The sequence below is a fragment of the Heliangelus exortis genome, chromosome 3 (genome assembly GCF_036169615.1).
Source record: "Heliangelus exortis chromosome 3, bHelExo1.hap1, whole genome shotgun sequence".
NCBI classification, from domain to species: Eukaryota; Metazoa; Chordata; class Aves; order Apodiformes; family Trochilidae; genus Heliangelus; species Heliangelus exortis.
This window is the reverse complement of record NC_092424.1, coordinates 51,127,696-51,141,674: the sequence shown is the minus strand read 5'-3', so window position 1 is coordinate 51,141,674 and position 13,979 is coordinate 51,127,696. Positions and strand designations below refer to the sequence as shown.

At 42.0% G+C, this 13,979-nt stretch overlaps 1 protein-coding gene across 3 annotated transcripts in view; it reads right to left on the bottom strand.

Annotated features, from left to right (window-relative positions):
* Window positions 1-3,736: 3,736 nt before the first annotated feature.
* The window catches only part of AKAP12 (A-kinase anchoring protein 12), a 32,007-nt gene continuing 21,764 nt past the window's right edge, over window positions 3,737-13,979 (bottom strand). For all 3 annotated transcript variants that reach the window (XM_071740562.1, XM_071740564.1, XM_071740565.1), the window contains 3 exons: window positions 9,710-13,551; window positions 6,998-8,938; window positions 3,737-6,393 (listed from right to left, as the gene is read on the bottom strand). In XM_071740562.1, coding sequence (XP_071596663.1) covers window positions 6,385-6,393; window positions 6,998-8,938; window positions 9,710-13,551 — 5,792 coding nt within the window. In that variant the 3' untranslated portion in view covers window positions 3,737-6,384. The remainder of the gene's footprint in view (window positions 6,394-6,997; window positions 8,939-9,709; window positions 13,552-13,979) is intronic.

Here is a 13,979-nt window from a genome sequence, read left to right as displayed (position 1 = left end):
CCTACATCACGTAGTGTATGTTTGTCTCTGTTCCTGAAGTCCTCCAGCTGTGCTCTTCTGTTTCCCTGCATGTTATCAGCAGCACTCACTGCCACTTTCCTGCTTGTTGCACCTTGCCACTCAATGGGGACAATTAATCGATACCTTACGTCATTTACAACTCAAATTCAAGATGCATTACATTGTTTTTCAGGGATGTGCCAAGGTTCCTTGTTGCTACAGTATGATACAGAAGCATAACAGGTTGTTTTGCCTTATTATTTCACCACTGCACTCCTGTACATTTGCCACAACCAAAACTGGAAATTTTTGAAGCTTGAAGCTAAATCATCTCTTCTGCTTAGATTGTAAGGTTTGATGCTTACCGGTAACCCAAGCTCTTAATGGGAAAGCAAAACCAAAATGTGATGTTTGTTTTATTGTGAAAATAAAGAACTAATAGATAACGGGAATGTCCACAGCCTTGAGACACATAAAGAAATTAATATAGAAAGAAGTAGTGTATTTATTCTTTCCATAAGCAACTATTGCTTATGTATGAAAGAAAGCAAACTAGTAATTTCAGCATAGTTGATATAATCCTGTCATGGTGAAACTGAGACTTCTTCTATGAATTGATAAAGGCTCGAGCGGTCTGTCTGATTTCTTTTTTTTTTTAATTAAATATATTTCTGTATGAAGAACTGTAAGCAACACACCCAGCCTTTGCCACACCATCCGTAGTGATACAGGTTCCTTTCCTGCAACTGAGAGGCAATAACTGGCTCAACTGTGGGGAGGAAAGAGGATGCATGAGCCTGAATCCAATTGCAGAACCAAGACAGATTATGCAAAAATCCAATAAAAGCATTTCCTCAGCAGGTACACTTATGCCAGAGTGATTAATGCTCCTTTCAATATTGTTCAGCAAATATTCTTGTTTAGAACAGTTCATGTCAGGTGCAGAACAATGAGCAGCTCATATTTGTCCTTGAAAATTCTAATTGTGCTCATGAAATGATAGTGAAAATTCCACCTGGAAATTAAAAAAACCCAAGCAGATGTATTTGGGCTAAGACAAGTTTCCTCTGAATAAACACCCACATTGCCACCAGGGCCTGTGGGAAGACTACCTTTCCAGTTAATATCTCAAACAATTTGGGCAACGTTTCTCCCTTGCCCTGCCCTCTTCAAGCACAGTCTTCTCTCGGAGCTCTAAGTAATCCTCCAGCCTCCTTTACTTTAGTGGGCCAGCCTTAAAATCTACACTTTTTTTTTTTTTTTTTTTTGGCTAACTCAAAACACAAAAGTAAGTTCTATTCAAATCCAGAGGTCAGCCTCCTCCCATGTTTGCCTCCTCCTCCCATGTTTGCCCTCCTTCCTTGGTGTCTTGCCAAGCACACACAAGGCAATCCTAGTGCTGGTCGCCAGGGTCAGAAACACAAACATGAGAAACTTGAACTTGGTCCTGTTGTGGTATGGGGCAGAGGGAGCCCACGACCCTCTGTTACCTTGGGTCTGGGTGCCTTGAAGACCTGGGAAGGCACCACCCAGGTACTCTCAGATATTGGCTGAGCATCACTTCTCTCTCTCTTCTAGCCTGTGAGCCTCATGGCTACCACTGGAAGGGTGAAAGGGAGAAGTGTTAGTATAGATGGGTGTGTGCCAGATTTTCTGCTTCACAACAGCCGTTTCTATGGGAAATGAGAGGCACCACTGACTTTGTCATGATGACCCTGGGACTGTTTGCTGAAAACCTAGAAACCTGTTAAAAAGTTCTCAAGGAACCTGCTTTCCAAGCAGAGAGATAGATACTCCCTTCAAGCAGGGGAGAGGAGGCCATAGCACTGTAAGGCTGAGGAGCCACATAAGACTGTGACAAGGGAACAGGCACAGTGGGATGGTTGTTGGGATGCTTTCTGAAGGCTTCTTGGAACACCTGCCTTCTAGGATAGCAGCTAGATTGTCAACTCCTTGCAAAGTTTATAATTCCCTTCTTCTCTGGCTCCTTAGACAACAAGGCATCCTTTTTGGCTATTCTTTCTATTCTGTTGCCTTTTTAGGAGGGACAGGGATGTATCTGTAGGCTAGATTATGAGGAGAGGGTCAACCTGCCAGAGGACTTTACACAGAGACTGTTCCCAGGAAGCAGTTCCCGTGGCTGGACTTTTGCTTCCCTCATTTCCTCACATCATAAGTGCCATCCCCAAGGACTGAGACAAATGGAGTTTTAAGTCTCTGCAAATGGATGTAATGGGGAATAGGAGACACTTCTTAAACCTGTTGCTCCAGTTCTGAAGAGCTGATATTATTTTGTCCAGAGGATGTTGGAGTAGAACAGCCATGGACCTTTACTACACCCTTTCATACTCACTCCTGTAAAGTCTAAATTTAGTGGCCAACTAGAAATTACATCAGCCCCAAATTAGGTATCAGTATTATGATGTCTAAGCTTCTGTCTTGCTAGCAGCATTATAAAACATTCACAAAGCTAAGAGTCATTGTCTTTTACCACATCTCATCCATCTCCCCCAGAGCAGGACTCTAAACCCTATGCTGCCAATCCCACTGGCCTTCTGCTCCATATTCCTCTTCATTTCAAACCACATCCTTCTATCCAGGGCCATCAGCCTTCTCAGGACTGTTCTCCTCCCACGTGGCAGAGTCACTGACAAACATCCAGTGTTCAGCGGCCAGACATGGCCATCTCAGGAATTCTTTGTGCTTTTGGCAAGCTGCCTGCCCATCCCCAGGCACTTGCTGTATTCAGGCTGTGCAGGTTCCTCAAGCACAGCTGCCTCCCATATGCTCTGGATCTGATTGTGAAAGCCAGATCTGCTTCCATACTTGATACTTGAGCCAATGCCAATAAAACAGCACTACAAAAGAGAAAAAAAAAAGCACACAAACCTCCCTGGGATGCAAATGGGTTGGTCTCCAACCCCTACTTAGATGCCTACCTAGGAACTTCATGTCAACCAGTAACAAGATGGTATAAATGCATAAACCTTGTGTAAGGACTGGTAAAAGTGTGCCTTGAGCACAAGGTCAGGTGGGAGATGCTGGTTTGACCTGTACCTCCAGATACTGGAGTTGGGCAGTGAGATCCATCACCCACAGTATAAGCCCCCTGACTCAATATGAAACCAAGAAGAGGGAGAGACATCCTGGAGTGTTTCAGTGTCCCTGCTTCTGCTGTGACCAGTGCAGGCAAGTATTTGCAGGTATTGCATTTGGCATCTTGGCTGAGATAGGACAGTAAACGTGTAGCTTTACAAAATCAGTTCAGAGTCTTTTTAGAGACAAACGCTTCTGAACATCCTTAGCCATAGAACAGAGCAGGAAAAAATCCAAATATCAAGTCCAAGGTCCATGAATATAAACCACGAGCACCTCTGGATGTTCAGTGCCATGAGGAGTATACCCCAGCTAAGCAGAAGGAGAGCCTGGAAGACACCAATGGCAGGCCTAAGGTCCTTCATCTGCTACTCATACATGAATTTTTCATTCTGGCTCACTGAATACTGACACCTCTCTTGAATCTAATTGAGAGTTTTTTCCTTCAGTTTCTTCTGATGTATACAAATTTTGTAGAAATTGGTTAATTTGGTTACTAGTTTGTTTAATTCAAAACAAAAGCTGAACATCAGTCAACAACAAATGACTTGTCAGGAGCAAATCTAACTCAGGAGATGAAAGTAACTATCAGAAAAATAATTTACATGAAGAAAGACGAAAAGAACACCACATACACACGTTAGAACAAATCTGTAGTGTATTTTATTTAATCAATGAAAATCTACCTTAAAAACAAAAAATCAAATTTTGGTAACCCAGTACATTGGATTAGAGAAAGCTTCAAGCTCTTAAGCACAAGCCAGAAGTCACAGTCTCAAATTAAGAGTTTCAGAGGCCAAAGCAATATGCTGGAACAAAGTAGTATCTTTATGTGGAGGCATGCTCCTTGCACCATTAGTGTGGTTTCGAGTGCAGTAATTTTTTTTAGCTATCAGTTATAAGAAAGAGCTTTTGTATTTGTTTTATAGTTAAGTTTGTTGCATTCCTTACCTAGGCCCTGGATTAATGGAGAAAACAGGCAAGATTAAGCACTCACCTGTCTGGTTACTACCAAAAGACAACTTACATTGTTGTAAAGCTAGTTTTATTTAAATGAGGTTCAGACAAGAATTAACTTTACATATTATTAACAGCTTCGGAGCTATAAACGTAAGAATCAAGATTACACAGGTCATGCTATTGTTATTTTGTTTTACCTGCTGCAGTTATTGCAATATGGCTTAACGTACATAGGTATTACAATTTGTACAAATTCAGCCAAGTTTGCACTTGTGAGGTGTTATTAAGAGCACGACTAATTTGCAAGTCAACTTAAACCTGTGGAAACCAACCGAGGTTCTCTGAATTGCCCAAAGCTAAGGGGGAAAGCTGCTGCTAACGATGGTCAGAGATAGACTGGATTGTTTGAAACCACGTTGTTTGGCTTTAAATATTTATATAATTTGCTCTGAGGTAAGGAAAAGTCTTTTGATGCTTCCACGCAGGGGAGCACCAGATGGTGCAATCACACCAGTGCAATCAGTCACATTGCTTGCTGTACGTGCAGCCTTGAGGAGAGGCAAGCACCTGCCATAACAAGAGCATTTGTACACTAAAAGTTGATTTTAAAATAAATTACTATACAGGTAGGATAGTGAGCTATTGTTCAACTTGATGGGCATCGGTTCCACAAAGTGCGATCTGTGACCTTCACTTTAGAAATCAGAGCTGAAATTATGGACTTGTACCCCATATTTGATTTTAATGTAAACAAAAGAGAGGACCAACTCCTGTTGGGGACAGACATCCCAGGACTCTCAAGTCTCAGGGATTTTTTCCATCATTAGATCACCCTGCTCATTCTGGTTTAAGCTGCTTTGAGTCAAATGCACCTTAAGTGAAGGTTTTTAAGATCTCAGCACCCCAAAGGTCTCATCAGCTTTTTGCAATCCAAGGCAGAATTCATCACCAAGTCCTTACACTTCTTCCTACTCCTCCCTCAGTGAGGACAGGGAATTGAAAGGAGTGGAAAGGATTTCAGGAAATAACTGTGGTGGGAAAGAGTTCTAGGCAGCGGCTGAGAAAGAAGGATCCTTGCATGCAGGTAGGCCATTAGAAGGTGTTTGTCTGAGTAAAGGCTTGGGGTTGGATGGGACAGTGCCCAGAGATGAGTGGACTCTGGAATGAGAGGGGTGTGATTTGAGGGTTGTGGTACTACATAAGCAAGACAGTAGGGAAATGGCAAGTCTGGAGGGTTCTCAAAGACCAGGGAGGACTGCAAGTAGAAGTGGTTGGTGGATCTGACACAGGTCAGGCTCTCCTTTTGTCTTGATAAGTATCATCGTTCTACATTAAAATCAGAACTGGGTTAAGGATATACATATAAATATTCAAAGCAAGACAGCCAACTTTTTGAGAGATTTTACAAGGGGAAAGACCTGGAACAATAAATAGGAAACTACATGTTATCAATTTCCGCTCCAATGGTATCCATTTCCTCTCCAGGCTACTCTACAAAATTCATTTAAGGGTACATCTAAATAGTACAGAAGGGTCATAGCTCTACATTAAAATCAGAATTGGGTTTAAGACATACATATAAATATTCAACACATTACAGTCCAGTCCTGAGACCTGAAGTCTGGAACAACAGAAGAAGGGTATTTTCAATCTCCTTTCAAGCTACACTGTAATTTCTGACTAAATCAGGCCTGCACAAATACAACTGACGTATGGATAGAGACACCTGAATGAGACTGAAAGGCATCAATCTTGAGCATCTTGCTCAAGAATTTGTGCGTGACCCAGCTCCTGCCATTTGGAGCTCCTGCCATCTTGTTACTTGGCCAGGAGCCTTCAGTGCTCTCTTCACTCAGCTCTCCTCTTCCCCCTCACACCCAAGTCGAGCAGCATCTACAGCCACTCATAGGTCAAATCAAGGCAGCTACAGAGGGCGTGGGGGTAAGAGAGAGTGCAAAAGGAAGGTGGATGTATTCAGGGATGAGTGAAGGGACTCAAGGAGATGTGATAGACAGGATACACATCACGTCAGGGCACAGTAATAACTGTGGCACAAATTTAAGCCGTCTGTCCATTCACTCAGTCTAAATTTCCAGACTAAATGGTGTATTCTGGGCAAAGGCAATTGACCTTTGAATGGAATGCACGTGTGGATACAGCCAACACTAAAGGCATTGTTTTTTAAGAGAAATGACAAAAAAGGTGTGGTCTTCAAAGAGCAGATGTTAACATCCAAGAATTAAGGGTAGTGAATAAAGCTCCTGGTTTGGTCACAGGATTGTCAGCTGTTCTCTAGGACTGGAATCTGTCCAAATGCCATATGGATGCTTAGCACATCTGAAAGAAAGAGAACAGTAAAAAAAGCTTTATTAATGACAACTCACTCTGTCATTCTTATTTTCCCAAGCGGTTCTCAAAGATAAAGGTCTTAGTTAAACAAGTGCAGTAAATATCCTAAGGAGAAAACATACCTGAACATTTCTGATTCAGATTTGTGAATGGAGTACATGAGGCACTCCAGGTTTACAATGGAGGCAACACTCATATTCTTTAGGATTTAAATTTTTTTTTTTTCCCAGAATAAATCCCATACATTAAACATGTGCCACATGAGTGCATATTAAGGAAAACTGGAAACCACATTTTCTACCTCCCAGAAATATCACCCTAAACTACAGGGCATGTCAAAGGCCATTACAGTGAGGGTAGCTGCACAAAAAATAAACATGGTGTTGAATAGCCAGAAGGAGAAAGAGAGTAAATTGAGAAGGGAAAAAAAAAGAAAAAAAATCTGTGGCCTGTTGGTTAAACTGAGGAGCAGCTGTCTTTTGCTAGAATAATAAATAAATCATATTAAAAAAATGGAAGCACAACAATTTTAGAAACCTCCAAACCTATTTTGGAAAAAATATAGACATTTCTGGCTAAAAATGCTACTTACATTCAAGGCTTTAGGAGCCACCGAGTTCTGATTTTGTGGACTATCACAAGATGTTTCTTCTTGGCAACTATCATCCTCCCATATCTGTTTTTTCCCATCTTCCACTGGCAGGTGATGCTGCTCTTCTTCACTTTCTCTGCATGTTTGCTGGCCTGGATGTTGGTCTGGCATTTCCCTAATCAGCCCAACCTCTTTTTCCCTTAATTTTGATGGGTGTGTGTCTAAGAGGTCTTTGGTTGACTCTTCTGAAGTACTTAGTTCTAGTGTTGATTTCTGAAGTCTCACACTTTCCCTTGAAATGTCTTCAGGGCTAGTTAGAATTGTCACAGCATTCTGACTTTGTCCATCTTGCAGCATCTCAGAAGTTAACAGTATGCCTTTCATTTTTTCTACAGTTGTATGAATTTCTGCAGACTCTGTTAAGATAGCAGTTTTCACTATTCCTGATTGCTGGAGCTCTTGTTCTTTACTCAGTATCTCCTCCTGTTTTACTGGAAGTTGATGATCCACCTGCATGCTTTCCAGCAGTTCAGGTATATTTGCATCTGATGGGCTTTTACCTATGGACTTAAAGCAGGGCTCTGACTCAAAGGCAGACTCTTCTGTTTCTGACAGCTGGTGAACAGCCGTCTGGATGGCGTTCAATACAATTTTTGTACTCTGAGACTCTATGGTCACAGACTGAACAACATCATTCTCAAATTCCATGTGGGTATCAGACAGACTGTCACTTAGAGGAATACCATTTTGTTTGGGTTGTTCTGTACTCCGTGGCCTCTCTTCATCCTCTGATACTCCATTCATGGAAGCAGGAGTTACTTGAGGCTCAGGTGGTTCTGCAGTTCCAAGCTCTATAGTCCCACAGCCTGAATGGTCAACAGCAGTAACTGGGACTTCTTCAGAAGCCATTTGTTCTGGTGTGGTTGCCAAGGGCTGTACAGTTTCTGCTGTTGTGTCTGCAGGTATTATGGTTTCTGCCATGACATCCTCTTCAGCTGCTGCAGCTACTAAAGGCACAGGTACTTTCAGAGCCTCCAGGCTGAAATCTTGGAGGAAGGCTGAGTCAGAGCCCTCCTCTTGCATAGTTAAAACCTCTTGCTGGACAGCAGATGAATATTCATCACCTCTCACAGCTTCCTGTTTTCCAGATTCAAATAAGTCTTGGGATCTTCCCATCAGTTGCTCATTTTTGTTTTCTTCTTTCTCAAAGTCTTGACAGCTGAAGGTTTCTGCAAGGTCTTCTTCCACAACCTCTTCTTCAGGTAGGCTGCTTACTGTTTCACATTTCTTAGGACTTAAGACAGTGAGGACAGTGCTTTCATTTTCAGTGATATCTGGGCATGTTGATGTTAAATTAGATACGCTGTCTGCTTCCATCTGTGTGGCAGTCTTGGTGACCATGGTATTGCTCTCTAAGTCTGTTTCAGTTTCAAGCAGAGCATCTTCCATTTTGCCAGCTGGGGTTTCATCACTCTGGGAGGTGATTTCACTTGTTTTTTCTCTGCATTGTGGCTCTAGCACAGGCTTAGAAGCTTTTGCTGTAATCTGCCTGCCAGCCACATCCTTCACGGTGTGCTCAGCATCTGCAGCTGCTTCTGAGCCAACTGTTTCTGAAGAAAGAGCAGAGGTTTTTACCTCATTCTGCAGAGGAACCTCAGTAACACTGACTTCTATGCTTTTTACTCCAAGGAGCACAGCATCATCTTCCTCCTCCTCTCTCTGGTCTGGCACCCTGCTAGGAAGGCCTTCAGTACAAGCTTGCTCTTGAGAGTCTAAATCAGGAATTTCATCTTGTCTTTCTGATTTAACAGGAACCACAGTGACAGCTACTTCTGTGCACTCTGACCCCACAGCAAGGGTTTTTCCCTCTCCTTCAAGCTGCACAGGCTCTTCAGCTCTAAATGCCAAAGTAGAGGTTTCATCCTCTGTCTTGTCATGCACCTGTGGAGAGTTACAAAACACCTGTGAAAAAGGGTACAAGCAGGGAGCAACCAGAAATGTTCCAGGTGAAAAAGCACTTGAAGGAACAGCCAGCAGGGTTATGGGAAGAACATGAGGTGATGACACAGATTAAGGAGTCACCAATACCCCAGCTTGTTTCAGTTTCTCAGGAGACACAGCTCATTAAATAAAGGGCAGCCAAAAGCAAGAGACAACAGACAGTACTTGAAACAAAAACTAAGTCAGGAAGATGGTGAGGAAGTAGGTAAAAAGGTAGGAGCATATCACCCACAATAATTCCTGCAGATTTAAAGCTGCTGACAGTGGTGTAATTTCCTTCCCCCCTTTGCAGAAGTACTTCAGCTACAATTGTATCTCTGCCTACAAATGAAGACACCATCTGCTACCTGCAGTACCATATGGATCACATCTATCACGTTTTTTCACATAGTACCTCCAGTCACACTGCACTATGCAGAATCCCTTATAGCAATTGTTTCAGCACCTTCTGAGATGATCTACACACACCATCTCCCACCTTTTTTCTCTAGGAATTGCATCCCCCTCCCTCTGCATACAGGCCTCAGTGGCTGCTGCTTCTGAACATTGGTGTCTGTCTCACAGGAAACAAAACTTCAGATGCCTCAGGCTGCACAAAGAAGGTCCTTGACAGTAATATTGCCACAACCTGGTTCTAAATTAAGTATAAAACCTAACACTTGTTGATTTTCTCTTTGACAGATGAACCTTTGTGTTGTATGTGATACTTACTGCAGTCTGCACTTCTGGAATACATTCATCTCTTGTCTCATCTAGTGTCAAATCTTTTACAGGCAGTTTTTCTTGTTCTGAAGGTTCCTGCTTTGCAAACAGCTCTTCCTTGGAAGTGACTGCTTTGATAATGTGAAAGTCTCTGTCTGGTGATGAAGGCTCCTCTACTGTCCTCAGAGCTCCAGATATTTCTCCACGGTCTTCTATAACTGGTTCTTCATATGCCTGCCACTGACTTTCATCTCTTAAGACATCCACATTTTCACATCCTTCTGCGCTTTCTTTTATTGCAGCAGATATGTCACTTGTCTCTGAACGTTCCTGTAGAACACTCTCTTCAACTCCAGTTTGGCCCTGAACACTCCCTGCACTTCCCAGGGCCTGGAGGTCATCTGCATCATATTCTTCTTTTTTCAAGGACTGTTCACGCAAAACAGCTTCCTGACTTACAGCTTCTCCATCTTTAGCATCTTCCTTTACTTCTGACTCAATTCCTTGTGCTGTTGTAATTACAGTTTCCAAAGTGGTTCTTTCACTAACCAGCTGGGCTATATCTGCCGACTTTACTCTTTCAGCAACTTCTTGAAGAATTTTTTGTGTCTGTCTGTCTAATTCTTTCAAATTTTGTTCAGTGGCCTCTACTTCTTGTACGGGTGTAACTTCCTCTGTAGTATCTGGGGTTTCTAACAGCTGTGAAACAGCAGAAACCATCTCAGTTGTCTCCTCAGCAAGGGACACTTCCATTGTTTCTTCAGCACAGGATGCTCCTGCTGTCTCCTCCAGAGCTGTCACTGCTTCTGAGGTCAGCTCTAGCTCACTTGCTGTGGTGTCATCACTTACATCCTTTCTCGTGTCTGGTACTGTCTTACCACTTACCACTCCTTCTTCCACAGTAACATCTGATTCAAACGTTTTATCTGTTTCTTCCTCTTCTTTTGCCTGCTCAATGCACTCTGTTATAGCAGCAGATATCCAAGATGGTGACCTTTCTTCAATACTAGTAATCGCCCTTTCCCCTTCCACAACAGTAACAGTAACTGCATGTACCAGCCCTTCATGTGCTTGCTCAATTCTTAGGGTCTCCTCTAATTTTTCTGCTTCCTCTTGCTCTGAGGTTTGCTCTATCATCACTTCAGCAGTTTTCGCTTGTTGCGCTTCAATTTTCTCCTGCTCTGCTGCTTCGTATTCAGATAAAGGAACAACAGCTGGAATATCTGAGTCTTCTTCAGTTGTTTCTGCCATGTCTTCTCGTGCTTGTTTAAGATGAGCTGGTTCGGGCTTCCCATCTGACTTCTTCTTCCTACGCCCAGGCATCAGTTTTCTAAATGGAACCCATGATTCATCTTTTCCAGGCTCACCGTCAGATGTTGAATGCTCCAGGCTAGATCCCACCACAGAGTCTTCAGTTCTCTCTTCCATTCTGGTTTTGGATTTCCTTCTCGGAGTGACTAGCCTTTTAAATGACTCCCATGTTGAAATTCCTTCACCTTCAGATGGGCTTCCAGCTTGTTCTGGGGAAGAATTGCCTTGTCCTTGATCACTCTCCTGAGAGCTAGTTACAATTGCATCTGCTGTTGCTTCTTTGCTGTGTCCAGATTCATCTACTTTTTGCCTTTCTTGACCAGGCTTATGTTCAGTTTCTTCATCAGATGATGATGATTTCCTGGCTCTTTTCTTTGAAGAACCTACACATATAAAAGCTTCCCAGGAAACAGAGGTGTCAACCTTTCTTTTGGGCTCTTCTGTGGCTTTCTCTGGTTTCTGCTCCACCTCATTTTCTTTTACTTCTCCCTGATTTTCATCAGCAGCATTTTCAGTTGCAGTTACTGCAGCACTTTTTGTCTTATCAATTTCTTCTTCTTTATCACTTTCAGAAGATCTTCTGACACGTTTCTTGGGAGTTACCATCTTTTTAAATGATGCCCAGGGTGTGACACTTTCTCTTTTTCGCTCCACATCTGAAATAGCAGCATCTTCATTTTCAGTGACCTGTACTCCATCTACAGGTTTTTCCAAAGAAGGAATTTCATTCATCTCCTCAGGAGAAGAAGCAGAACTCTCTCCCTTTTGTTCCTCTGGGCTATCTGGGGAATCTGATAAGTGCTGAATTGGTTCCCCCTGCTCCCCTACCCTAGGTTCTTCTCTTTTGCCTTTATGCTTCTTTCCAGACAGTTTTTTTAATCCAGTACTTGTAAAGAGTTTCTTTAAAGGACTGCCTTGAAGTTTAGTTTTTTCTTGAGAAGACAGCACTTCAGCTTCATTTGTGATACCTTCTGTAGGCCTCTTTCCAGCTGCTTCATCAGGAGCTTCTTCTGTTGTTATTTCATCTGGTCTGACAGGATCAGTCATAATTATGCCAGTTTTTCCCTGTAGACCATCATCAGCGGGTTTGATTGACTGCTGATCATCCTGTGTGACAACTGAATGTTCAGAAGTAGAAAAGGAATTCAATCCAGGAGCAGCAGGTGTCAGTTTTGTGTCATATTCTTTGCTTTCTTTCTTCTCTGTGGCTCTATCTTGAGCTTCTCCTTCTATGTCTAACTTGCCAGCAATTTCTTCTGATGCAGGTGAAATTTTCAATTCTGCTTCCTCCGTTTTCTCATCAAATGTTTCTTTCCCCAGTGGAGCAGATTTATTTCCTTCTCTTCCTTCAGGTTTTTTAAGCTGTTCACTAGAAATTTCAATTGCCAACGATCCGGCTTCAAGTTTCTCTTCAGAGGATATTTCAGTTTTGTCCTGTATTTCACACTTGACTCCAGCTGACTCTGGTTTTTCTCCCACATGTAGGACTTCTGAGGATGTTTTCAATTCTCCATTCACACTGTCAGTGATAACAGGTACCCCAGACCTTACTTTTAGGGTTTTCTCTGTAACTTCACTTTCTTTCTCTCCTTCCGTTTTTTCTTCCTTTTCACCAACACCTTCTGAGACTTCCACCATTTTCCTTTCTTGATCACCATCTTCAGTTTTTTTCTCCTTCACACTTTCTTTAACACCTGCTGCTGCTACATCCTCTTTTTGTCCCTGCTCATCAAACTTGACTAGCTCTTCCTTCTCACATGTTTTGACTCCTATGGCTGTCACTGTCCTTTTTGACTCCTGCTTTTCTCCTTCAGTTTGTTCCTTCTCATGCATTTCAACAGTTACTGCTGTCACATTCTCCTCTTCACCTTGCTTCTCAAACTCAGATTTCTCCTCCTTTTCACTGTTTTCAGTTGTTAATGTTGCCCCCTCTTTTTCTTCCTCCTCTTCTTTTATAGGAGACTGTATTTCATCTTCTTTAGGCTTTCTAAAGCTCTTCTTTTTTCTAAAACCAGTCCATCCCTGAGTAAAAAATTTTCTTAATGGTGATGCAGTCTCAGTGGTTAAGGCAGACGACTGTGAAGAAATCTCATTGGCTTCTTGGGTTTTAGGAGATTCGTCTTCCATTTTTTCATTTTTTGGTGTTTCTTTGGTGTTGTCTTCTGCGGAGTGTGCATCCTCAGGCACTGCTGTTTCTTCTGAGCTGACTTCTTTTTGATCATCAGCTCCTTCAAGGACTTGTGTTTCTTTTTTTACAGTAAGCAGTTGAACTGGTTCCGATTTTCCTGTCTTTTCCTTCTTTACTGTGAATCTGAATCCAACAAATTTAAAAACCTTTTTAAAACCCAGATCATAAGACTGTGGCTCAGATGCATGGTCAAGGTCTTCTGCACCTTCTTCCGAAGAGGGCAATTGTTTAATTGTATGAGCATCCTCTTTTTCAGCATCCACACTGTCCCTGGGGTTTGAGTCAGATGGACTTGTCTCCATAGTTCCAGTGTCTTCCTTCAAAGTTACACTGGAATGTTCTGTCTGTCCAACTGTTTAAAAAAAAAAAAAAAAAAAAAAATTAGTTCTCTTCTAAATTTAATATTCTGTTAAACCCTGAAATAAAAATATCCTTTTTTTTCATTTTTATCAAACTTTCCTAGACAGACATGTTCTATTCTCTGTATGTCTTGTCTATGTGCTATTAGTTTGTTTAATGACTATTTTTTGTTCCAAGATTGCTATGAGTCCTTTCCTTCCTCATATCATTGTACAGGTCTTCCCAAAGTTTATTTGCAAATGCACCTCTCGAGCCTGTATTCTCTCATTCTCTTACCTGTTTTCTTTGGTTTTGTTGTGTTGGGAGGGGAGGCAGGGTGTGGGGTTTTGGTTGGTTTTTTTTTGTGTTTGTTTGTTTTTGTTTTGTTTGTGTTTTTGTTGGAAAAAATTAGTTATATCCTATCATTACTTAAATAATATA